The sequence below is a fragment of the Falco naumanni genome, chromosome 2 (genome assembly GCF_017639655.2).
Source record: "Falco naumanni isolate bFalNau1 chromosome 2, bFalNau1.pat, whole genome shotgun sequence".
NCBI classification, from domain to species: domain Eukaryota; kingdom Metazoa; phylum Chordata; class Aves; order Falconiformes; family Falconidae; genus Falco; species Falco naumanni.
In genome coordinates, this window is record NC_054055.1 from 30,185,687 (window position 1) to 30,211,257 (window position 25,571).

General features: G+C 40.0%; 1 protein-coding gene across 1 annotated transcript; it reads right to left on the reverse strand.

Annotated features, from left to right (window-relative positions):
• Positions 1 to 2,134: 2,134 nt before the first annotated feature.
• On the reverse strand, positions 2,135 to 23,845 carry MRPS31 (mitochondrial ribosomal protein S31). Its single transcript, XM_040583939.1, has 7 exons — positions 23,675 to 23,845; positions 21,320 to 21,610; positions 20,490 to 20,648; positions 15,474 to 15,620; positions 12,372 to 12,445; positions 7,888 to 8,031; positions 2,135 to 2,837 (listed from the first exon to the last, which is right to left on the reverse strand). Exons 1-7 carry the CDS (start codon positions 23,800 to 23,802, stop codon positions 2,626 to 2,628), a joined length of 1,155 nt encoding a protein of 384 aa, XP_040439873.1. The 5' UTR covers positions 23,803 to 23,845; the 3' UTR covers positions 2,135 to 2,625.
• Positions 23,846 to 25,571: the final 1,726 nt, after the last annotated feature.

Here is a 25,571-nt window from a genome sequence, read left to right on the forward strand (position 1 = left end):
CAACCAGTTACAAGAGGGAACAAACCAACCATCAGAAGAAAAGTCTGAATGACTCCAACACGGGAATCACTAGCTGCAGCACTAGCTCCTCCCTGAACAACGGCTGACAGCTTTTATCCTTTGGGCTGCAAAAGAAATTTCAGGAGCAATTTTTATGCTTCTAAGTGACTAACGTGTAAGTAATGCTTTACATTCCTGCAAGTCTCCTCCTTTGGGACTGCCAGGAAGTGTACAACTCAAAAACCCACACACAAAAGCCCTGCCATTTCAGCTCTCAATGTGCCTTGAGCAGTCCCCGTAAGCATCCTTACATATGTGCAGCTACATCTGATCAATCAAATCTTGTTGCCCAGTATTAACTCTCAAATCTATATTTAAGCACCTAAGTAGGAATTACTACAGCTTTCCAAAGATCCTAAGCACCAACTCTGTTAAGAGCTTGTCGAAGTACTGACCTCCTAATGAATCTGTTCAAATGATAACATTCACCTCTCTCCCAATGCTGGGAAATTCAGTACTGCCATCCACAGCTAATGCTCCCGAACCTCCTCCAGTAAGGGCCGAGCTTGTGACTGTCCTGCCTTTCTTACAGAAACAGAGGTCAGATGCAAACACACAGAGGAGACTTTTCTTAAAAGTCTGTGGTGAATTCAAAGTCACTGTACCTTGTTTTAGAAAAGGCTCATTCAGATACAGCAGAATGCAGGCATCATAGTTTGGTAGAAATTTGGGAAGATGGTATCTTTGAAGTACAACGTATTTGGGCATTGAACCGAAAATTAAAACTATCCAAGTACTAAATGGAGATACTTTGATACAATTCTTACTTGCTCCATTTCAAAGCCAGGAAGCCTCTGAAAATCTCTGCATTTGAACCTTGCTGTTCTTACAGCTAGAAAGTCAAAAAGCTGCTTTTCCTTTCCACAGCCCGAGTCCTGCCCTTTGCCAGACAGGCAAACCCACATCCTGCAGATGAGCAGAACACAGCAACAATATTCCAACTCACAGAAGAAAGCCAACTCTTTTAATTTTCTTTTCCTTTCTTGTAATTCTCATTTAAAAAAATCAGTTTGCATATGAAGCCAGTGTTTTACCTTCATTCTGTAACTTTCTCCTTCCTGCCTCAGTTACGAGGAAATGCGAGAAAAAGATAGGATCATATTTATAGGGCCAACAGCTGTTAAAGAGGTTGGAGTAAATGTGAGAGAACAAGGAAGAACACAAAATCTGAGGCTGGAAACGCTCTGGAAAGTTAGGCAGCGAGACTTAATCCAGGATTCTGAACGACTGAGTAACTCTGGATGAAAATTTAGCAAAAGGTAACTGAAGTAAAATATACTGCGATTGCTTAATAGATACGACAGAACATTTGCCTTTAGTTAGAATAAAGTATCATCTAGAAAATATAGATACTACACCAGCATCATCAGAGGACCAAACACAAAACAGCGATGGCATTATGCGACAGCAATCTGTAGCCGACAACTCTCCTTGCCAGCAATGTCAAGATCCCTGTCTAGACCTACAGATGCAGGAGATAAGGCCTCAGCTCCAAACACTGCAGTAAGCATAGAATCATTTATGTTGGAAAAGACCTTTAATATCAAGTTCAACTGTTAACCCAGGACTGCCAAGCCCACCACTAAACCATGTCCCTAAGCACCAGATGTACACATTTTTTGAACCTTTCCAGGGATGGCAATTCCACCGTGTCCCTGGGCAGCCTGTTCCAATGCTTGACCACCCTTCCAGTGAATAATTTTTTCCTAATATCCAATCTAAACCTCCCCTAGCACAATTTGAGGCCATTTCCTCATCATAAAACTGCTTGCTCTAACAACACACAACTTCATGGATTACTTGACAACGAGATCCATTTTCAAACAACAAATACCGATGGGAAGTTGGTCAAAAGCTTCAGAATGGATGTATGGATGGTAGGAGAGACTTCCCATATTATTTTATATAACTCACCAGTGTTATGCTGTGCACACATCTCATGAATACAATACCTCTTCACTGAGCAGATAAACAAGCATTCAATTCCAGTGACTTAGTCATTACAAAAAAATTTAAAATGAACCAATGAAGATAACTACTGAAAGGAGGAAAGAAAGAATTAACACCATCCAAATACCAATACCAAATTCATTGTATTTAATGAATTAGCAAAGTGAACTGTTCATATCTCAGTAACAGCTCTTCAACATTACAGCTGTTTCTGGAGTTTTCAAAACCAAAAGCATTTCAAGTTTTCCAGAATGGGAAAGATGATCAAACCTGTCAAGATATACACCAAGTGTAAAGGGTGTAGGAAGTGGCATTACTCCTAGTATTTTGTATGGACAAAAGATTAGTTTCAAATTTAAAAGATGACAATTTTGATAAACTAAATTTTAAATGTACATTCTACAGAAGCCATACTTTTCAGTTCCTTCTTTTGTTGTCAAAAAATATCCACATATACATGGACATACACACATGAAAGTATGACCTTTCAGTTTATTATTTAAACTACAATTTTCAGGTCACATGATTGCTATGCACTGACAGTACTTCCATTGTAAGAAATCATCAATTTTGATGCAATGATTCCTCATTTCAAGGTTAAGCACTTCCCAAGTCTCAAATCTCTTGAAGAAACTCCTTCTTTTCCTCAAAATACTTCTGAAACCACTCAATATGTTCAATCTTCTGTTTAACACTGAGGTATGGGTTTTTTGAAAGCCCACAAATGACCAGCTCCATGAAGTGACGAATAGGTCCTTGCTTAGGAAAACCTTCGAGGTGTTTCTCCAGAAAGATATGTTCGTGAAATTCAGCACCATCGTCCATCCCTAACAGAAGGGATCCAAGAAAACGACAGTTATTATCGTAACAGCAAATTTAAAGTAAAAAAGGATAGGGTTTGCAAATAATCTTAAATTTGTGAAATTAATGGTTCTGTGCCCTTGAATTCTTTTGCACAGTTAAGCCAACCACACAGAAGTGGAAGAAACTGTAGAATTTTAACACATTAATTTCTCCCTCTACACAAAAAATGTCAGCACATATCATACTCCTGACTACCCTATTACTTCAGTTTTGTACTCTCATTTATAAGAATATCTAATATTTCAATCAACTTTCTGGCTGGTAACCTGGCTGAAAGCTGATGCCAGGGTGGAAGCAGGGGGAATAATAAAAAAAAAATAAATAAATCTTCTTGCAAAAAAAAAAATAATGTTAAGGATATGAAAATTTTGATTTACCATGGGTACCATCTTTTAGACTGGGGACACTCTCTTCATAAATTCTTTAAGAAAACACTTGATTGCCTAAATTCTGCAGAGGATTAAAGAACACAAGCTAGTCCTGAACAAATGAGGCAACCTCATAAAGTATGTCATATGAACAGCTAACATACACTCGCATGTTCATTCCAAGTCATGGTTTTAACATCCTATTGCTATCAAATGGGCATAGAAAAGCAGTTTTCCAATGCTTTCTGAATCTGGGAGTGTATGCCAACATAAAAATGTTGTGTATCTCACCAGTTGCTACTTTTAAGTTGTAACCAGTACAAAAGATGATTCAAAGGCATTTAAAAGCATCCACAGGAACACGGGACAAGGGATTATTATTATAGATCATATAATCACGCACAGCTCAGATCCTATGGTAAGTTTTTGATCTCTGCCCTGTGGATTTTCTTTGCTGTTCATGTTATGATGCTAGTGCATGCAAGAGACTCAGAACACAAATTCCTACATGCAGAAAAGAGGCTGCTTTTGCAGTTTCCAATTCTCAGATAAAAAAAACAAGGCAAGCTGGGATTTGCAATTGAAAGACTATTCTTCAGTTAGGGATATGTGAAAAATTTTATTTATCTGATCTGCTATAGTTTTGTAAATGACATTTGCACCTTTAAGCAAAAATATATCATTACAGAACAATACTGTGTATTATATTTCCAGACAACAAAAACAAGAAGTCTACTCTGTAGACTAAGTGTACATGTTTCTCTACACGAGCTAGGGTATATTATTTGACAACATTAAATCAGGAGTATTAAAATCGAGGCAATTAAGCCATGTCAGTCCTAGGCTTCCCCCTGTGTAGAGCTTCTACAGTTTCAGAAGAAACGATGCACGGCTCTGGGATGGAGAAGTCTCTCAGCTTGTATTCGCTAAGTTCTTTCTTTCTTGTTTTAAACTTTAGGAACTGCAAAATCTGAACAGGCTGGGAAATACACTTATTTTTCCCACAAATGTGAGAAAATGTTTGTCCTTGAAAAAGCAAGCATGTTTCCTTCTTCAGAAACTCTTTTTTCCTTTATGTTAAAAGTTTAAAAAAAAATCACGTCAGCTTCAGAAGGTGTATTTCTGCTGTGCTTGGAGACCAATGTCCATTTACAGATTACCATGTCACCTACACTCACTTTCCTCCACCAAGGGAAGGTGGAATCTTGCTGTACCTGGATGCTACTGGTTGCTTTCACAAGTTAGCATCCTTTCCAGATTTCCAGGCTTTTGCTGGTCACAAAAATCCAGGAGAACTATACCAAATGAGCCCACTACCAAAAGAATCTGAATAATGCTGACAGTAAAATTTGGCCTTCTTGATGCTCTTCTTTTGGGGACAGATACAGGGTATCAGGAGACATTACATCTAATTAATAATTTCACCGATTTCATCTCTAACCCAAGAGAAATGAAAAAATTTATAGCCTCACAAAAACACAAGTCAGAAGGAAATATTACACCATGTATTTTGATCTCCCATTTGTCAAAGACTATCATACATAGTTTGGGGATGAAGTGTTAGCCCAAACATTTCAGTTAGACCACATATTTCAGTCCTCAAAGAAGTAAAGCATGCATCACAAAAAGAGACCACAATTGCCCAAAGCATCAGAGGCCGAGACTTCTGGTGGGAACTGATTAGATGAGATATGCTTGTATGATTCCCCTCACCCCCAGCAAGCCGTAACTTCCTACATGGGAAGAACAAGCTTGTCCCTTAGCCTCTTTTGCACTGTCCTCAGAAACCTAGTTTGAAAGAATATGCATGGTGGGAGGATTTTCTTCATCGACCTCAAAGCACCAAGTCACCCACTGTCAATATCCTATTTCCAATACCCTACATACAGCAAAACAGAAAGTCTAGGGAATGTCTCTAGCTAAAACACTAACCCTTCCAAGACATGGCCAATGTTGCCTTAAAGATGACATCTCAAACGCAGATGTCCATTCTTGTAGGGAGTGTTGCTGACATGCTATAAAGATGACCAAGTATCCTGATCTAGTGAAAGATGTCCCCGCCCATGGACTAGATGATTCTTAAAGGTACCTTCCAACCCAAACCATTATATGATTCTAGGATTTTTAGAATGAGATAAATAATGCTTTTACAGTAGGTGCCTAGAACAGACCCAGAATTTACAGTAAAGCAATCACCCCCCGAAAATGACTGTGTAACATTTGCCACCTCTCTTAGCAAACTGACTCAATGCTTCTTTGTTGGGAAAAGCATCTTAGCAAAACAGCCAAAACAGGATTTGGTGAACATTTGCCTACAAAAGTCAACAAGGGGCAACTGAGGCATTACTTTTCCGAGACTTCCATTAAGCCTATCACTCCTGCCCTAACAGTCTCTGGCCCACCAGAAGCATTTACTCCTCAGAATGAGGTGCTAAAACAATGTATCATCAAGAATCTGCACTGTCCTTTCTAACCACTGTGCTCCTCAGGATTTCTGTGCATTTATATTTAAGACTCACAGAAATAATTTTTAGAAGGGAAAAAATCAACGTTTTTCCCAACTTTTTGCCATGGCAAATCATGGAGCAAAACTAAAGCTACTAGAAGCAGAAGAGGCAAGCAGAAAGGAGGAGTGAGAATGATGTTACGCAAGGTATACTGATGGTTTGCTAACCTGGTAAAAATTAATCAGAGGTCAGAGAGATGGAGAAAAAAAAAGGTAGTTTTCTGCCTAACAGTGACTTCAACTGCATCAGATAAGGGAAAGGACACGCAGGCAAGAGCAGACAACAGGACAGCAGGGTTGGGGGGCAAGACCACTACTGGCCACTGCAGCAAGCCAGTACGTCCAGCCACACCTTCAGATGTTCACACCAAGGCCAGAGGTTTTAAAAATCATGACCTTGTCCTGATGCCTCAAAGCACAGCACAGTGCCTCGTTAAAGCACTCTAACGACAACACTGCAGATGCTCTGGAGACAAGAAAAACAGTTACAAGCTGTCTTCTTTCTTTTTCATATTTCATTTAAAACTTTAAAGGCTTTCATAATACTAAATGTTGAGTATACATCCTTCCTCAACAGTAAATTTCATTACACTTATGTTTTTAAAGCCATGTGCTTGTGGCATAGAAGAAAAATCACACATTTCTTAATACAGAACAAGCTGAGGTAATGTCCTCCTATTGAGACAACTGTTACAAAACTGAAAATTAATAGCAGGAACGGGCATCTTTCTTTTGAAGAGCCACTGCAATTACACTATGTTGGTATAATTGGAGAGAGGTTTTCAAGCTTTTAACTGTGCTTTGACATACCTGATCCGATTAACAGTCTGTGGCTGGCAGTTTGACAGGATGGAATTTACTGATTTGATATTTCAACCTGAGAGGTGATAGATTTTGGAACACTCCACTGGAATTTTCCACATGACTAGTCTTTGTGGACAAATCAATAAAGGTTCTTGTTTAATTACATGTAAAGATGTATGTAATGCTGTCCATTCGCCACCCCATCCCAGACAGCACTGTTCCAGCTACATTGCTTCAACAGAAAAACCACTGGCCACCAAAGACGCCTGGTCCACTTACAACCCCAGACAGCAAGATTCCAGCCACATTACAACAACAGAAAAACCATTGGCCGCAATGGTTTTCAGCTTGCAAAAACATGACTAGAGTATACTCGGATTTCTACATGATAGAACAGATCAATTCTGGGAGCAGTGATTATATTCTGTGAAAAAACTGCCAAAATAGGATGAGAATAAACATTAAGAAACAATGAACCACATTATGCAATTTGCAGCTCAGTATAGGACAGATTTTCAAAGACTCCCTGCTTCAGATACTAACCTGTTCTGCTTTCAGTGACTGAATCATTCTAAAAGTAGTCCTGTTTGATGTCTTTAAAGTCTTAAAAAAAAAACCCAAAACACACCAACCCACAGCCAAGCTCTCCCTGAAGTTATGAAGTTCCCTTTCCTAAAGTGTACACCTGCTTTGTGTAGTTGTTCTTCCCTTCCTTAACATTCGTTCCCTTTCTGCTGGCTTAACTTCACAAAATGCTTGCTTTTTTTTTTTTTTTCCCAACAGTAATAAAAGTAAATAGCATGCACAAAGATGTCTAGTTAAGATAGATGCCCAGAGTGAGTGAGCACTGACTGTTTATTCTTATGAAACAGATAGAACAAAGGGAGCAAACAACTGTTTAACATTCAGCCAACACAGATATGGAACTGGCAGATAGCTGATTAGGATCCTGCTAGCCGCTTGGTCTGAGAGTCACACCAAAGAACAGAATCAGCATTATAAAACACACATGGCAGTTTTAAGATTTCCTATCCTCTGCTAGAAGCTTCTTTAAAGAAGCTGCATAGTAAAAGGTATTATGTAATAGACCTGAATGGCCTTTTGGTGCTGAAAGCATCAGGGCTGAGGGAGGGAGGGAGTTCTCCCCTTTTTTGGCAGAATCTCGTCTGAAGAGTGCCAGAATGAGTTCATCTGAAGCATCTCTGATTTTGGATGCTATTACTATCAAATGCATGACTCATAGCTGAAACATGATGTTACGAGAGTCAAAGGTCATAATATGCTCTAATTCTCAGAAAAGATACAAAGAGACAAATAATAAAATAGTGCACGTACCAATTTCATTGTCAATTGGGAACTCCCACAGTATTCCTTCTTTTGTCCACTGGATCATCTCCTCAAAACCATTTCGAGGAGGCTGTGCAGTTACTGCTGCAATCTCCTTTGCAAATTCCAGATCCCAAATTGTTGGTGAAGATACTAAAAAAGAAATTTTGTAAAGATCTATCAGCATGCCAAAGACTTCTCACTAACTAAACCAAGTCCTTTAACCTTTACAGAGACTAATACTTTCAGCTGTGCTAATTTTTCTGCCTTAGATGCCAGCATCACCTCTCAAATGAGAATCCTCTTGTTGACATGAAAGTCCATTAAATTCTCAAATATCTGGTGAAAACCTATTCTGAACTCCTAGGGGACAATTTATTTTTAAGCCTTTCACACAGAGCGGGAGTTTAATTTTTCCACAATCTTTTTTTCCTTTTTGTCTTTCACAACTCGTACATACTACAAACTCTGAACTTGACTGGTACACTCTGCCAAAGGAATCTTGCTTACTAGAAGAGATTTCAGGTACTTCACAACTATACTTTCCTCCTTCAGGGAAAAAACTCAGTTTCCAAATGATGGCAATTTCTTCCCCGCCACTCATAAGTGTCCCAGTTTTTGTCTCTTGGGCTTGAGAAATCCTGATTTCCTATTCTTCTTCCAAAATCAAACAGTTCCTTTAAAGACGCATCTTTCCTGATACATATAAGTACACTTTGATTAAAAAAAAAAATAAAATAAAAGATTTATCTGGCAGCAGCGTTACTCTTAAGGAGTTCTTGCCTCTCCACCCAGGAGAACTGGTCATGAACCCAGACTGAACCACACTGCTGAAGTGAAGGGAACAAGCTGTTGCCACAGGACAGGGAGGAGCCACTGGGAGTGCCTTTGGCTGCTGCCTCATGACAGTTGTGCTCCCCTTTATTTTCGTGTCTCCCCCTGTTACCAATTCACCCTAAGCTCCTTGGAACAGAGATCTTGAATACAAATGCTACAGTCCATTTGAAGTGGATCATGGCCAATCAGCTATTATTTTACTACTACTAATAATAGACTTTACTAATAAGTCTAAGTATTTGAAACCAAGATATTATAATTTCATCTTCAACTCACTGGCTTACAACTCCACTGGATTAAAAATAAAGAAAAAACCTCCTCCCTCCCTTAAGAAAAAAAAAAACCAAAATGAAAGGGCAAACAGTATTTCTACATACTGAAAAGCATTTTCACATTTTGTGTTAAATCAGAAGACACTTTTCCAAATTAGGTCTTACTTAGCAGGGAAATTGCTGAAACTATATTCCCTAGCTGCCTACCTTGATTTGAGGGCTGGAAGCAGGAATAAAATACAGATAAAAGACCACACAAGAAATCATAACAGAATGAAATTATTACCCACATCTTAATACCTTCTAAAAATGTGCTACTAATAAATCTTCTAGTAGAATAGAGCAGAAACTAATTTTTCAAGCTTACAGTAAAGGTGATAAACATTATATTTTCACCTCTGTGAAACAAAATAAAATGACAGTGGTGTTTTTTAACAGGTACTGATCTTTTATGTTAACAGTTACAAATATTTTTTTCAGGATGCCAGTTTACTTTCCCATTTACATTTCACAATAAATGCTCAATACATAACACAGAAATTTATTTTCTGTCATGTATAAACAATACTTTAACTCATTATCTCCACTAATATGAGCCCAGACAGTGAAGGCAAATCAAACAAGTATCACAGTGGTACTTCCTGAGAGTAACACAAAAAAATTTTTTGTCATCAGGCTTAGTCAGTAAGCCAAGTAAGAAGCTTCCTGGTTTAGAATATGTTGTGCATTTCCTCAAGGCTACCTGGAATAAAACAAGGAAACACCACATAAAAAGCTGAAAGAAGCTTACTTTTTAGTATCTCATTACAAATCCAGTAAGTCCACTTGCTCTCTTACAAAATTTGTGTACATTACAGTTTTGTGTTTATTAAAAAAAAAAGTGTATCTCAACTTTCTATCTAGGGTGACTACTAAGTGCCATTGTGCCTGTATTGTGCTTCTGCCAAAAAGGTTAAATTCTCACCCTCTTACCTGAGTAAACCTGATTCAACTCAAATGCCAGTTACTTGAACATCACATTTGTCAAGATAGCTAAAAATAAATGCTGCATCATTCATTATGTAAAATGGACCAATTTTAAGGAAACTGGCAACCTTAAAAACGGTAAATTGAATTCCATTCTAATAAGCAGCCTTCATTGTCCACCAATTGAATTCCATTCTAATAAGCAGCCTTAATTGTCCACCACAGAGGTGGCTGCATCCAGAAAGCTCACAGCAGTATACTTGAAAATACGCAAATTGCACTGACATCTTACTAAAGAAATTCAGTAAACATGTTAATTTCTCCCTGCAGTTTCAAGTGTAAAAAAAGGAGAAAAGTACTCAGCAAGAATCTGGCAAAAACTAACAGTCTTGCTCTTGAAAAGGAAACAAATACATGTTATCTTCTGAGATATCAAGAGAGGAATACTATTTCTTCTGCAGCTGCTGGTTTTATACATAGTTGTAAGTCACTACACTGAAATAAAGTCTTTTCTCCAAAGGGCCTCAGAATAGCTTAGGGAAATCAGCATATTAAAGGTCAGTGCTAAGAATGCACAATTTCATTGTTCAGGAAGAAAAGTGAAGTAGGGAGTTTTTACATGACTTGCCCATATTCACACGCTCTTAGCCAAAATCCCGTTCGCAGTACAGCCAAGTCTTCCTGTGCGAAAGCTATCCCCCTTACATGGCACTACAACTGCTCCTGCAGAGCTGTGACGTTCAGTGAATAGCCAGGTATCACACACGTTTTGCTGTTGCTTTTGGGGTTTAATTTATATGGGTTTCGGCATATGTACATGGTGGATAAGGAATTGGCTGGACGGTCACATCCAGAGAGTAGTGGTCAACAGCTCGACGTCTGGATGGAGATCAGTGATGAGTGGCATCCTTCAGGGGTTTGTACTTGGACCAGTACTGTTTAGTATCTTCACCAACACCACCAACAGTGGCACTCGGTGCATCCTCCACATATTTGCACATGACACCAAGCTGAATGGTGCAGTTGACACACCTGAGGGACAGGATGCCATCCAAAGGGATCCGGACAAGCTCAAGAAGCAGGCCCGTGTGAACCTCATGAGGTTCAACAAGGCCAAGTGCAAGATCCTGCACATGGGTTAGGGCAACCCCAGGTATCAATACAGGCTGGGGGATGAAGGGACTGAGAGCAGCCCTGCTGAGAGGGACTTGCAGGTGTTGGTGGATGTAAAACTGGACATGGGCCAGCAACGTAAATTTGCAGCCCTGGCCAACTGGCTTCATAGAAAGAAGTGTGGCCAGCAGGTCAAGGGAGGTAATTCTGCCCCTCCACTCTCTCTGGTGAGACCCCCACCTGCAGTACTATGTCCAGCTCTGGGTTCCTCAGCACAGGAAAGACACGGACCTGTGAACCAGGTCCAGAGGAGGGCCACAAAAATAATCAGAGGGATGGAACACCTCTCCTGTGGGGAAAAGCTGAGAGATTTGGAGTTGTTCAGCCTGGAGAACGGAAGGCTTAAGGGAGATCTTATTGCAGCCTTTCAATACTTAAAAGGGGCTTATAAGGAAGATGACAACAGACATTTTAGTAGGGACTGTCGTCACAGGACAAGGGGTAATGGTTTTAAAATAAAAGAGGGCAGATTCAGACTAGATAAGGAAGAAATTTTTTATGATCAAGGGTGGTGAAACACTGGAACAGGCTGCCCAGAAAGGCTGTAGATGTCCCATCCCTGGAAACATTCAAGGTCAGGTTGGACAGGGCTCCGAGCAACCTGTTCTAGTTGAAGATGTTCCTGCTTATTGCAGGAGGGTTGGACCACCTGTCCTTTAAAGGTCCCTTCCAACTCAAACCATTCTATGCTTCTAAACATACATGACAAGCTTTACAGTAGGTAAAACAAGGCATCATTTGTCAGTCACTTACAGGATCTTTCAAGCTACACAGACAACACTAAACAAGAGAAGGCTACAAAGCAACTGAATGCATAGTCTTGGGTTTTTTCTACCTTGCTTATGCTTAGCCCCCTGTAGAGCAAGCTCATTTCCCTGGGATCACAGCCTTGTGATGAATGCAGCAAGTTTGCAACATGACCAAATAAGCTACTGCAGCCAACATACCCATTCTCCAGGCTAGTTTTCCACTCACAGAAGACAGAAAAGCCTCGGTGACAAAAAGTCGGTTTTACCCCTTCAAGTTCAGTAACAGAATGTCCTGATTAGTACAGAAAATCTACTATGCCACATGGAAGTTTTACTTAGTAAAAATCAGAGTTACATTAAAGTATTCACTTTTTCATAGGTCTGAAGGCAGGAAGCTAACAGGTCACAAGTCTGACCCACAAAAATGAATCCCTTGATGTTCTAAAAATTCAGAATTTGGCCTCACTGGGTTTTTCATTATTGAATTTCCACTAACCTGTTTTCAGTGCATTTTCTGGTTCTGTAGAAGCCTTAGTGAATATATTAAGCCTTCTTCCTCCTTTGAGACTTCTATAACAAAAAAGACAAATGATATTTAGCATTTCACAACGCTTCACAACACTGCCAGATAACAAATTCAAAAGCACAAAATATTCTCATGAACTAACATATCTCTGGAGAAAAAAAAAACACGAGATAGTGACTCTCACTAAATCCTCAGGCATTTAACCAGAGAAAGTGTTCATGACTTTATTATTCATCTGTAACAGAGCTTCCCAAAACATTTCCATGTGAAAGAATGAGCATAAATCAAACACTGTGTTTGCAGTCATTTTTTAACTGAAATAGTTAGGAATCTGAACAAAGCTAAACAGCACCAAACTACAGTACTCGAACAGTTTTACAAAGTTGCAATTTAAAAGTGAATCTGGTGATTTGGAGATTTTTTCCCCCATAAAAAATATGGCACAATTCAGGAAGAGAAAAGGCACCAGCTAAATCAAACAATTCCTGCTTTATGACATAAATAGCCTTTTTGGAAGATTACACAGCTACCTTCTCTGCCATATGGCAAACACTCAAAGTATATCTGCACGATATATTTTAAACAGCATCACCTTGATGCTCTCTCTTCTGAATATAAAAATATTTCACTCTGACCATCTATTCTTAATCATATTTATCTTCAGCGTAAGTGTATACCAAAAAAATTTAATAATCCAAGAGTTCAACAAGTAATCAAAATAAATTTTCTTATAAACAGGAAAAAAGTACAGTAAAGGCATTGTTTTTCCAACACACTGAAGTTCAGAACAAATGATTCTTTTAATCATACAATCTTCTGGGTTTCCACTGAAACCCTAATATTTCCTACTTTATATATTACATACTCACTGCTACTCTGGCAATAGTTGCCCTTCCTGACCTTAAAATTTCACCTGTCTGGGTTTACTGTGGATTTCTGATAAACACAACTACTTCTGCATACCTGTTCTTCATATTACATTTTACTGATGTAACTACCCTGGATCTCTTTCAGCACAGAGCCCTAAAAGAATGTTGGTTTAGGATTATATTTTCCTATTTGTGTGTAACTCTCAATATCATCAGATACAGGCATGACTTGGAAGAACATTTATTTTAAAATTACTAGTTCAAATTACTATAAAGCACCATCACCCATTTCATTGAAATCTACTAACTCCATTTAAACTTAGATACTCTTCCTAACCCATTCTTTTCATATTATCAATAGGTAAGTATATGCATTAGATTTTCAGGAACGTAGAAGGAAACTCAGGACTAAAACTGGAGACAGTTTGCTCATTAAAGGGATTTTTAAAAATATTTTAAGGTACTGTTCCTGAAGTTATATCCCAAGTGCACTTTCATCACACAAAGAGGGCGAGACAGCTTCACAGATATCATAAATGTAATAAACGTTCTCAAACATAAGTGAAATTCACTTTACTTTGCAGTGTGTTAATAAATGAAAATTTCAGCAAAGATATAAAATAATATACACCGTACCAGCATGTAATACCTCAGGTTTTCAGTTCAGATTTCATCATATTACTTCTAGTCTCTCAAACTTTGAAAAACTTTTAATCCAACATCTTAAATAAAGTATTTCTCACAGTCAGTCAAGAATCACAGCATAACAAAATTACTTTCATGTGACTACCAACTCTGTCTGACAATTACCCCCAGATTAAAGCTACCTATAGAGCTATTCAGCAGCTGATAATGACATCAGCTCCCTTACTCCTCAAACCAGCTGAATGAAAACCCCGGGACAGAAACATCTAAGTCAGGACAGCTTGGTCAAGAACCTTGTTCTACTTCTTCCTTTCTACTTCCACCACAGGAAGCCCCTCTTGCACATTCTACAAGCTCTGCATCAGGAATCAAGAAAACACTGCTTGCTGGCCTTATAACGTCGAAGATGCCCAAGAGATATTTCCCTAGTACACCTTAACAGTTTGGTAGCTCAAGAACAAGGAAGTTACTCAGAAACATTTCAGCAAGCAGGTTAAATTCTTCTAATGACTGGCTATAAACTGCTGCTTTGAGGTTTTTGCGTTATCTACATGGCTCAATGCATATGTTCCAACCTGTTCCTTATGGGAAGTCACAGTTCTGTTTATGACACACCGAAATAGATGTGTCTGCCAAAGAGGGCAGAATATAGTACATCTACTCACCCATAAATTTATGCTTTTTTTTTTTTCTTAGTTATCCAAATTTTGTCTTCAGTATTATCTATCTAAACACAAATGAATCCCTCAAATTCCAGCCGCAAACACAAAGACAAGGGGATTTATTTGCAAAATAAATTAATGATTAGAGAAGATAATTCTACTAAAACCAGAACTGCCAGAGAAAGGATATACTGAGAAGAAATGTGATGATGAGTTGCCATGGGCAAATGAAAAGACTGCAGGCAAGAAAGCATAACTTACAGGAGTAAACCAAAAATTTAAGACCACTCCTGAATTCATTAAGTAGTAGAATGGCCACATACACCAGCAGCAAGATAAAATTTAAGAGGTACCCTGAAATAATCATGTAAATTACGTTCATTCCATAGACAATTACAAAGTCACAGACAATAGAAAAATCAATTACAGAATGATTTATCAGTTGCAACAAGGTGGTAAAAACCAAAACAACTTCAAAATCTCTTTAAAACGCCAACAGAATGTATGAATCTTTTCTAAATGTAGAGCATTTATCTGTTTTCCCCTACATGAAAGTAAGCCTTCAAAACCTCCATTTCCCAAAAAGTTGTGATATAAAATTGTATTGTGTAAGTCAGAAAAATTTAAGTACTTAAATACAACTGTGTTTCAACACCTAGTATTTTAATAATCTAAAATTTAATATTAAAAAAGTGCACATTATTTCAATAGCTAGTTAACATTAGTGTGTTATCACAGCGTATTTCAACATGAGCAGTACTTTTCTTGAAAAACACAACTAATTTCTTTAAGCTCTGAAGTATCATGGTAACATGAAACTGTACAACTACATTTAAAATACTAGCCATTAGTAATTGATTGCACACTCCTATTGGAAGGGAACGTAACAGAAGTACCTTCTAGAGTCAGAAGACTGAGATGACAATCTTTCAGGCTTGATTCTTCGACCATCCTCATCGAACTCCAAGGAAATGCGACGGGATAGCATCACACCTCTCTGAGCTGGGGACTGCCTTTTAATTGCCATTTCTGAAATAACGTTGCTGAAATTAAAAACATGAATGTAAAAACTCAAAAAATTTGTCAAAAAATTGACAAATCAAGACATTTGTCATATGTCTTAACCAGAAACGCTACATAAGCTTGTATGAATCAGAATGATATATTACTCCACAACATACACTCACTTTTAAGTCATCAACCATTCAAGTCTTATTTAAAACACCTCAGCTGTTACATGCTATATAGATTGAATGAAAAGTGCCATTCTAGCCTACTAAATCAACAGTAGATGTCGTCTTTGAAATTATTTAGTTCCCAACTAAAAGAATTTCATATATCTGCATACCAATACTGAGTGCACCTGGTATGTTTCCCTTAAGTAAATGAGGAATTTCTCTGGATACAAGGAATATGCTGAAATAGGGAGGTAAAAAAAAAAAAAAAAAAAACCACACCAGTTTTTTGGACACGGACCAACACTGCCCAGGGACAGAGCTGTACTGCTGCAGACCAAAAGGAAGCTTGCCCTCACATATCAGCTGACATGGGTCAATCATGCCACCCTAATAAGTAGGTCACCTTTCCTGATCCACTGCAATCTGTTGCATCGTGTAATCATATTACAGCATTAACAGGCCAAATCTTCCTTCATAACTCTGTAGTCAAAATCATATGCGAAGAGCAAATGCTCTGATCTCTTCCAGCACTGTATGCTACTCATTCTGAATGCAAAGGGCAAAACACACCGCTTTTCTGCCTCTGCCAGTTAGCTCCCTTAACTGATAAGTCTGTTGGTTGTTAAAGACCAAGCTGGTAGTTCTTCCTCACAGCTGTCCTCTCCATCCAACTGCTTCCAGTAACATGCAGTCCTCCAAAATTGCAGCACTCAAGTTTTAACCATTAATATGGTCTCAAAAAATACAAATAGGCCAGGCTGAAAACACTGCATATCCATTTTATGAAAATCTGCATGAAATTCAAACAATGGTTTTGGCAATTTAAGTCAAAAGAGATTTTACTGACAAGAAATACTTCTGGAAAATTATAATTTAATTGCCACAGCAACACAGTAGGATTTATCTTTGGTGTTAGATGTGGTTTCAAATGGCAGAATAAGAATAGCACAGCTCTTCAAGTACTACTCTGAAAGAAAGGCACCTGAGAACAAGTTTTAAATAATTTCATTTTAATCTTGAAGAAAAAACAATCTCAGATTAGTTGCGTATCTTACACTAGAATTTACTCTGTGAAGTGCCTACTGGCATCAGTGAGCTGGTGTTGGGCTTGACACACTTCTCAGGGTTAAGGGGACATAATTCCTAAGGTCAGCCACACACAGCCCAGCCCAACTGCTTGACCTGGCTGCAACCTAAAAGGCTGGAGTGTTCCCATGCTTCAGGGGGATCAGGCTTGCTCAGATAAGCTCTCCTCACAGCTGACCTTGATTTATTTGTGGTTTTACACAGTAGATTTGGACAGACTACGCTACCAAGCTCTCAGAACACAGAGTCAATGGTATCCTATTTCTCCCTCGGAAGTCCTAACGTCACTCTGTCATTGGTATATGAACATTTCTGGCAGCAACATTCATCACTCCCAAGATTGAAAGTGCCCCTGTATTAACTAAAAATAAAACTACAAAGATGATTTAAATGCCTTTTGTAATGAAAAACATAAGATTACGAAGTCATTCTCCAACCCCAGTGTACCTACAGTGGTTAGACATTACCTCACGTCCCAGCACGAGGTTAAAAAACTAAGTTCCTAGATACTTCTGCCTTCCAGAGGTGGGAAGCAGTAGAGCTTTTGTAACAACCACAGATTCTCTGTCTTTCCTGATTAGTAACTAATAATTATAATACTAAAAATGGACACCCAAGGAGCTCTGGATGTACTTCAGGCTTAGCTCTGAATTATTTTTCTTCTTAACCCAAAACAGGAGCTGAAATTTCAACCTGTAGTGCTGCAGATTTTATTTTGGTACAGTGCTGTTGTAATTTCCACTGAGTGAAACTTCATCCCACACTGAGAAAAATAAACTCCTCTATCGTTAATATTTTCCTCTCCTAGTGAACACACTGTCCTGGCGCTGTCTACAAAACAAGGCAGTGAGACGACTGCATACAACAGTGACCTCTGGAGGTCATGCCACAATCCTGGGGAAAAAAAATAAATTGGTACAAACCAAAAGACCTGGACAACATACATTGTATTGTACATCATAAATCCCAATAGCAGTATCCCAATCTTCTGCAGGTGAGCATTATATGGCTCTACTGTTTGTGAAGGGGTCTCATTTTTAAATTAGTGTTAAATAATGGAGGAATATATACTGGCTTCTAAAATGTGCCAGTATATCGAATATAAAATCTTTATAGAAAAAAATTAAAGCTAAATTGCCCATATTCTCTTGTTGTCAAAAAAAATTCAATACAAAATAATCACCTATGAATAAAAGTAATTGGTTTCTAATATAGTAGAAGCATTTTAGTGCCTTGTGTGGACTGAGAAATTCTGGAATATAAAGTCATGCCCAAGCAAGTCTGAGGGCTGCTGGGCTCTTCAAAATCAACATTTTTAAACACTTATCAGGAAGCTGAAAGTACCACATTTATCTCAGAGTCTGACTGTGAAAGGTTACTATTAACCAAGTTTTCAGTCATGAAAATCAGCAGGAGCTGCTGATCTTTCCTGAAAACTCATCTACTGATAAGAGCTTCAAACTGTTTCCTAACTATTAAGGAAGAAAACAGAACTTTTCAGCATATAGTGGGGGAAAGACGGGGCAGGGGTGGGGTGGGGAAGGCATATTCCCAGGGGAAACAAGCTAGTTCACAAAGCTGCCTCAGAGAACAGAACTCGCCAACTCAAAGCATAGCAAGCCAGCCATGCCATTCCTAACCAACCAAAAAGGCTCATTTTGGTTGAGGAAAATGGATGTTTCTAACCATTTTTCTAACTATAGTAACTCACCCACAAAGATGTTATAAAATATTGTAATAGCACATCTTAACCCATCAATCAACTATACAGAGCCACTATACAGCTGCAGGTGCTTTTAAATGTCTGAAGAGTTTAAACTCTCCCAACAAAAACACCCTTTTTGCTTAGACTAGAACTTCCTTAAGACGCCTTCTTTCTTCCACAGCAGTTACAGCTGGGTAAGTGCTTCAGGGGAGGGGGAGATGCAATGGGTGGCAAGGACAGGGAGCCCTCGATGCCAGTAGGCAGACCAACGATATTCAGAGCAGACGTACCTTAAGGAACAGATGCAGGTGCATATGAGGTTAGCCGCTGCACATATTAGCTCAGTCAGTATCAGTACAGCCATCCAACATGTTATCAGCTATTAAGTAGCTTCTAATTTTGTTTAAGTTGCAAGATGTTTGTGTACTCTGCTCTTCTGAAAACCCCAGTGACAGAGATGGAACAACCTCATTGGAAATTAATAGCTTAATGAACACATGCTTTATATGAAACAGTCCTTATCTATTCTCCTTACATTAGGAAGCGTCTATAAGTTTTTGGTAATACTGCACACACACACAAAATGCAGAAATACATCAATTTTACATAAAGCAGCCAGACCTCTAAGCTTTAAGGCTACTCATTTCAGCTCCAAGAGCCTGTGGAGAGATAAGCTTCTGTCAAGTTCTTGAGATTTCCTATATTCAGGCTGAAAGGACATGAAAACAGAGTGCACATACAGCCTTTGGAGATGCTTGCATATGCTACCTAAAACCATACTTCCTCCTCAAATAGCACAAACCTCACAAGTTTAGAGAGAATTTCATTCTGCCCTCCACAACCACCACTAGCACTCTCAGTAGAGAATCACAAATACAGGCCAAAAGTGAAATGCAGTTTCTTCCTCCTCCCTTCACAACCTCTGAAGAATATGCATTTTGTTTAACAGTTATTCATTGAGCACTCTATATCTTTGCAAACACCCAACTCAACCTATTTGCAAGCATCTGTCACATTCTTAAGTTTTCACTTACTTAAAAGGCAGACATCAGCCACAAACATCATTAGCTTGCTGGCTGTTCTGTTTGCAGTACATTGATAAAGGTGATCATTTACCGATCCCCATAGCAATCTACAAATAATAACATATGGGTCAAACTTAAATCCTGGTTTGGGACAAATTCAGTTTCACAGAATAAACTGAAACTAAGATAAGCAGTTTGCAGTTTACACCACAAACTGCCATAAATAAAGGTTTCACATTCCTATTTTGCTGAAGATCCAATTTTCTGGTTAGTTCAGCATTTCACCTGAATTTAATGCCTTAATTTTCTGAGTAGTTATCCAAATACTAGCTGAAAATAAGCAAAGAGAATGAAAAAATCTGTCTCTAGCCATCATCCAAAAGGCAGTATGCACAACTGTTTCAGTTTCCACACAAATGTTTCTCATCTCTTTGAAAGCCACATTGGAAACTGAGTTAAGCCAAGAGATGAGTTTCTTGGGTTGACTGGAAAGTTTTGAAAGGAAGGGTGGGGCTATAAATAGAGCTACTCTTGTTCAGTTCTGCAGAGCTGTCATGAAAATTCACCAGTCCAGACAGAACGTCTGAAACATCTACAAATCCATCCATTATGTGAGGATTTTGGAAGCTTGGGGAAAAAAAAGTATCTGTTATTATGCTAGCCTGTCCAAAAAAGTAATGATCCTGGGCAGGAAAACAATTCCATTTCTGCAAAACCATTTTATAATGAGGATGACAAAATTTAGGGAGTTTGGTATAACCGGACTAATAATGTTCCTAATATTCACTAATTCCAAGGATAACCTGTCCAAATGTATCTCTCAGGGCCATCTTTCCAACACAGAACCCAGTCACCTTCATGATGACATTGCAAAATCAGAATTTCAACACTAATGAAAATAACACTCAATAAACAGACCGTAAGTGAATAGTTCCCCCCCTTTTCTGTTTATCTGTGGTTTCTTCATGTCTTCTTAGCTGTGCAAGTAGTTCCGATTCCGTCTGTTTCTTGTTGAGTGGGAGGGAAGATGCAACTGCAGAAACAGCCTCCACCAGTTCTGGATTTAAAGGCTTGCCTCTGTAAGAGACACAACAGATATGGAAATAGAAAAAATTAAAAGCCTTAATATTTTTCAGTTGTCATTTCTATACTGTCATTTTATGTCTTAACTCAGAAGTTACAGTTACCTATTATCCCAAATGGGGGTGGCCAGGGGATGGCCAGGTTTGCCCTGTGTTGCACAAATCATCTCATTGACACTGACAAGCTCGTGTTCTCAAACCTGGGAAAATGGCAGCCCTATGCCACTGCATAGCCCCTCAGACATGAAGCTTGAAGACCACAGGCAGCATAGATCTGCATGTTTATAAAAATTATAAACACACCATGGAGGGGAGCCACTTGCAAGACTTGACAATCATTATTTTTTTCCTTTTTCCTCAGTTTTATTGTATTTTACCTGAACAGTATTTCCCCCCTCACATTCAAATCACTTTATACATGCAGACGGTAGTGTTACCTTTCAAAAGTCTCAGTGCAGAAAGTTAGCACATAGTAGAAAGCCTACAACATCTTTTGTCCATATTCTCCCCTGTGATTTACTGTAATCTACATCTGTACACCATATATCCTTACAAGATTCTTTTCCATACTCGGAAACAGCATTTGATGCTTTATTTTGTCCCAGATCATAAAAAAAAAAATATGCAAGAAAGGAGAAAACAAGTTAAGAAAAATATATACTTTACCGCTGGATGTCTTCTGTAGTTCTCCGAGGCACAGCGCCTTCACTGTCCGGGCCTTCCAGCTTGTTTGTGGCTTGCTTTTTGATTTCACGTGTTTTTAACTGTTGGAGTTTTGTCCTGTGGCTCACTTCTACTTTCATATGACCAATAATGTCTAGTAACTTCTGCTTTGGTGTTTCTGCTGTACCTTCCTGACTCTTTGATGACACTTCAGTGCTGCTGTCTTTGGAATTAGTAGATTTATCTTTCTCAGTAGAAACTATGTTGCTTGTGCTGAAGAGTTTCTGTATTTTGCTAGAAGTTTAAAAAAATAAATAAAAACCAGAAGCTACAAATAGGGTCCAAGGCTTTATTATTTAAGTCTACAAAAACACCATCAGTTACAAGTGTCTAGGCCTGAGTATGTTAAGTACATGTCCAATATGCACATTTTGACTTTTGAGAAGGACTAAGGCAGCATTTAGGGTTTTGTCATCACAAAAATCAAATAAATTTATTCCCTCCATAAATAAACAGTGTTTAATCTACTAACTTAAAACTTCTCAAGTATTTCTGCATTAGGTAGCAGACAGAGTTTGAATCTACCGGTAGCTGATACTTAAATTCATTAGTACTATAGAAAACTCAACAGAACTCTTAAAATGAGGCAAAGAGATCACTCCTAGCTGCCTGAAAAAAAGACTGCACCCACACATTCAGCTTCACATCATTTTACACTTGTAGCACTACTACAGATCGCATTCCCCCACCCTATGCCCTGCAATATAGCACCCAAGCATTTCTGCAGCCATGTGGGAAAATGGATCCTGCTGCAAGACAACCCAGTAACAAACAAAAAAGTTATTTTGGTTATTCTTCCCTCTGGAACAGCTCTTCTACCTAGTTTAACATATCACTAGTTTAACACAAAGAAGCTAAAACTGCCACGGTGCCAATGAGGATGCAAAGCCAGGGACAGCAGGGAGCTGCTCAGGGTATTACTGCAACACAGACACAACAAATACTCTGTAAAAACTACTGTAAAATTCAAAGAATTTTAAACATTCTAAACTCTTTAACATACTAAAATGAAATGTTTAAGTCTTTAAATTCACAAATACTTTTTTGTTTAAAAATCACCTTAAAGTTACTAAAATAGAGAAAAAACCCTTACAATTAAGTATGTGTTTTGATTCAAAATAAAACATTTCAGCAGATCTTAAAACACTTCAACAAATCTGAAGGAATCTTGATATACTTTCCCCTCTGACACACACCCCTCTGGCTAAAAAAGAAAAATCTGCTAGGCAGGCACCACATTACTGCCTCAGTCACTCCATACTTAATAGATTGTCAGCATTAAACCCTAAGTTTCAATGTTGAGAAGCAACAGGAAAATTTAAGGAAAGCTTCATCTGCATTATTGAGAAGATGGTAGGAATCCTGTGGGGAACCATTCAGTGTAAAACAGCAGATCTTTTTCAAACACGTTCTTCATTAATTCAAGCAGCATGCTCCTTAAACTATTTATCCATTCAGAGATCTTTCCTTGCAGAAAAACACAGCAAGGCTGCAAGTCCTAAACATGTAAAGCCAGTGGCACACTGCAGTTTGCACTACTGTTAGTTCATCTACCATCAGGTTTCTCTTCTGCTCAGAAGCCTATCCCTAGAAAGCAAACACAGCCACAAAAGAAACCTAGCTGCTTTATTTATCAGGCTATCACAGTATCGGAACTTGTTCAAAAATGTCGAGGAGCTTTGAAATAAAAAAAGCAAAGGTACAACAGACTTTTCATTAGAAGTAGTTAAAAGCTTACAGTAAAAATAATAATGAACTTCCAAACGCTATTTTCAGCCAGTGCTTTGGGCATGTACTGCTCTCCTGATACACACGCGGTAAAATGATGCCCGGGTCACAGGTGCACATCCTTCCCTGCACCCAGAGATGAGAAGGACTGTAAGGAGAGCCACGCAAGAAACACAACCCACAGCCCTCGGCTTGGCCTCACCCTCCCGATGCCCTCTGCCCGCGGGTGTCACCAGGGCCCAGCCCCGGCAGGACGGGCCTGCCGCCAAGCGGGCTTAAACCCCCGAGACCCCGGGGGCGGGCAGGGCGGCGGGCCGCGGCAGGGCACAGCGCAGCACCACGGGCACCGGGCAGGCCTCGCGGTCACGGGAGACTGTCGCTAAAACAACCCCCCCCCCGTGTAACATGAAGGCAAATGGCGGCAACCCGCTGCCGAGGCGCAGGCCGCGGCGCCCCGGCCTGGACCGGCCCCACCCGCGGCGCACAGGAGCAGCCTTTCCCGGGGAGCCCCGTCCCGCCAAAGGCCGCGCCCTCTCCACCGGGGAAGGGATTTGCGCGAGGCGACGGTACCTGTGAGGCCTCCCCTCCCGCCGCGCCGCCCCCGCCGCCTCCCGGCCGCTGGCTGGCCCGGCGAGCAGCCGCATGGCGAGGCGACAGGGGCCGCCGGCCGCATCCCAGCCACGGACGCGGCTCCACATCGTGGGTGCGGCGCGGCAGGCGGCGCGGTCCGGCAGGGCGGTCCGTCCCCCGCTCGGTCCCGCCGGCGCGGCCGGAAGCTGCGCCAAGCGTTCCGCGCACCAGCGTTCCGGTACCTGAAAGTGCTGCGTTAACCGTTGTGCTTGATGATCTTAAAGGTCTTTTCCAGCCTTTTCTATGATTCTGTAACTTCATAGCATCTGGTAGTTACCAAGACTATTAAGCAAACTAAGAACAATGATTTATTGTGCAGTCGAAGTATAGAAAACAGAACCTGGATGTGCAAATCTTACACTGCAAAGAAACATTCCTCCCAAGACCTGTCTCTGCAGGTGGTTTGCTCTGCTGTAGATCAGACCATGGCAATGCAATCATTGAACACATTTGAACACCTCTGATGTTTTCACTCCTATTGGAATCAGTAGTCACAGTAATGGTGGTGTTATCAGATCTGCTCCAAATTATTTTCTCCAGCTGCCTTTTCAAACAACAGTGCATCCTGCACTGCCCAGCTGCACCATTTACCTGCACATTCTCCACTGTTTTAGAGTCACAGCAAACAAATACCAAGTGATGGTGGCAGCTAGTCTCTTCTATCTCTCAGAATGACCTTTTGTTGTTTTTTTTCCAACTTGAACTATCCCTCATCCCCATGCATCCAGATAGATTTGTAGTAAGGTCTTCAATCTCTATGCTTACTCGGAAGATACCACAGTCCAGGAAGTTCTGGAATTCCCAAGGTGATGTGACCATCTACAACAGAAACAGACCAGCAGACTGAAATGTCTAGTGCTGAGGCTCCTCATCTCTGACTTAGGGAGGCTATCTTGCATTAGGTTAGGGCCAAACATCTTTCTGAAATATGTGGTTAAAAGCTGTCCCCCAAAACCTTCACTTCTCTGAGTGCAACCTACTTTGGAAGGCCAACACTGTCCTCTCACTTGCAGTTGACAGCAGGACATCAGTACCCAAATCACTATCACCTGTGTAAGGCCTTGCGTGCAGAAGCCATCTTACTTTTCCTCCATGTACAGCCCCCATGTGGTACTGTACTGCTTGACACAGTTCTCCAAACAGTGGGAACAACATCCACGGCAAGATGCTGGGCAAGTTTTGATGGTGTCATTTCTGCAGCTCTGGCTGCTATTCTGGGACAGTACTTGCAAAGAGCTGATGTTCACCCTCCTGGCAGTGAGGCTTTCCCTAAGAATTAGGAAAGGCAGACTGGCTTACAGGGAGCAAATGGTTTGCCCCTGGGTGGCTGGAGATGGTGGGCCAGGAGATCGGCTTGGACTGCTGGTATCCTGCAGGATAGAAAGGAATACATGTTGCAAGGAAACCCTTTCCTCTCCTGTGTCACACAAGTTTTCATGTCATTCCCCTACCAGCTTTTCAACTCCCAAAAGTTACCCATCCCTCCAGTGCTGAAACACTCTGCTCAAGAGGGGTTGTGCCCCTCCCATCACACATCATGTCCCAAAGCCAATCCCCCATACCCCTTCAGTGCAAGAAAGCACCTCCATGTTCCTGCAAAGCACTTGCAAGCCACGGTCTCTGTACACATGTCCCATTTCTGTCCTACCTAAAACCCCTGAGAGGAAGCTTGAAGTTAAGCTCCAAACTGTCCATTAGGACCTCTATGCCAGCACGGTGCAGGGACATGCAGGGACACGGCGCGCAGTCTTAGTAGGCGTGGGTGCAGGAAGCAGGAATAGCCATGTGGTGGCAACATGCTCATTGTATGCTGCGTTTCACGGCTATAAAATCTCCC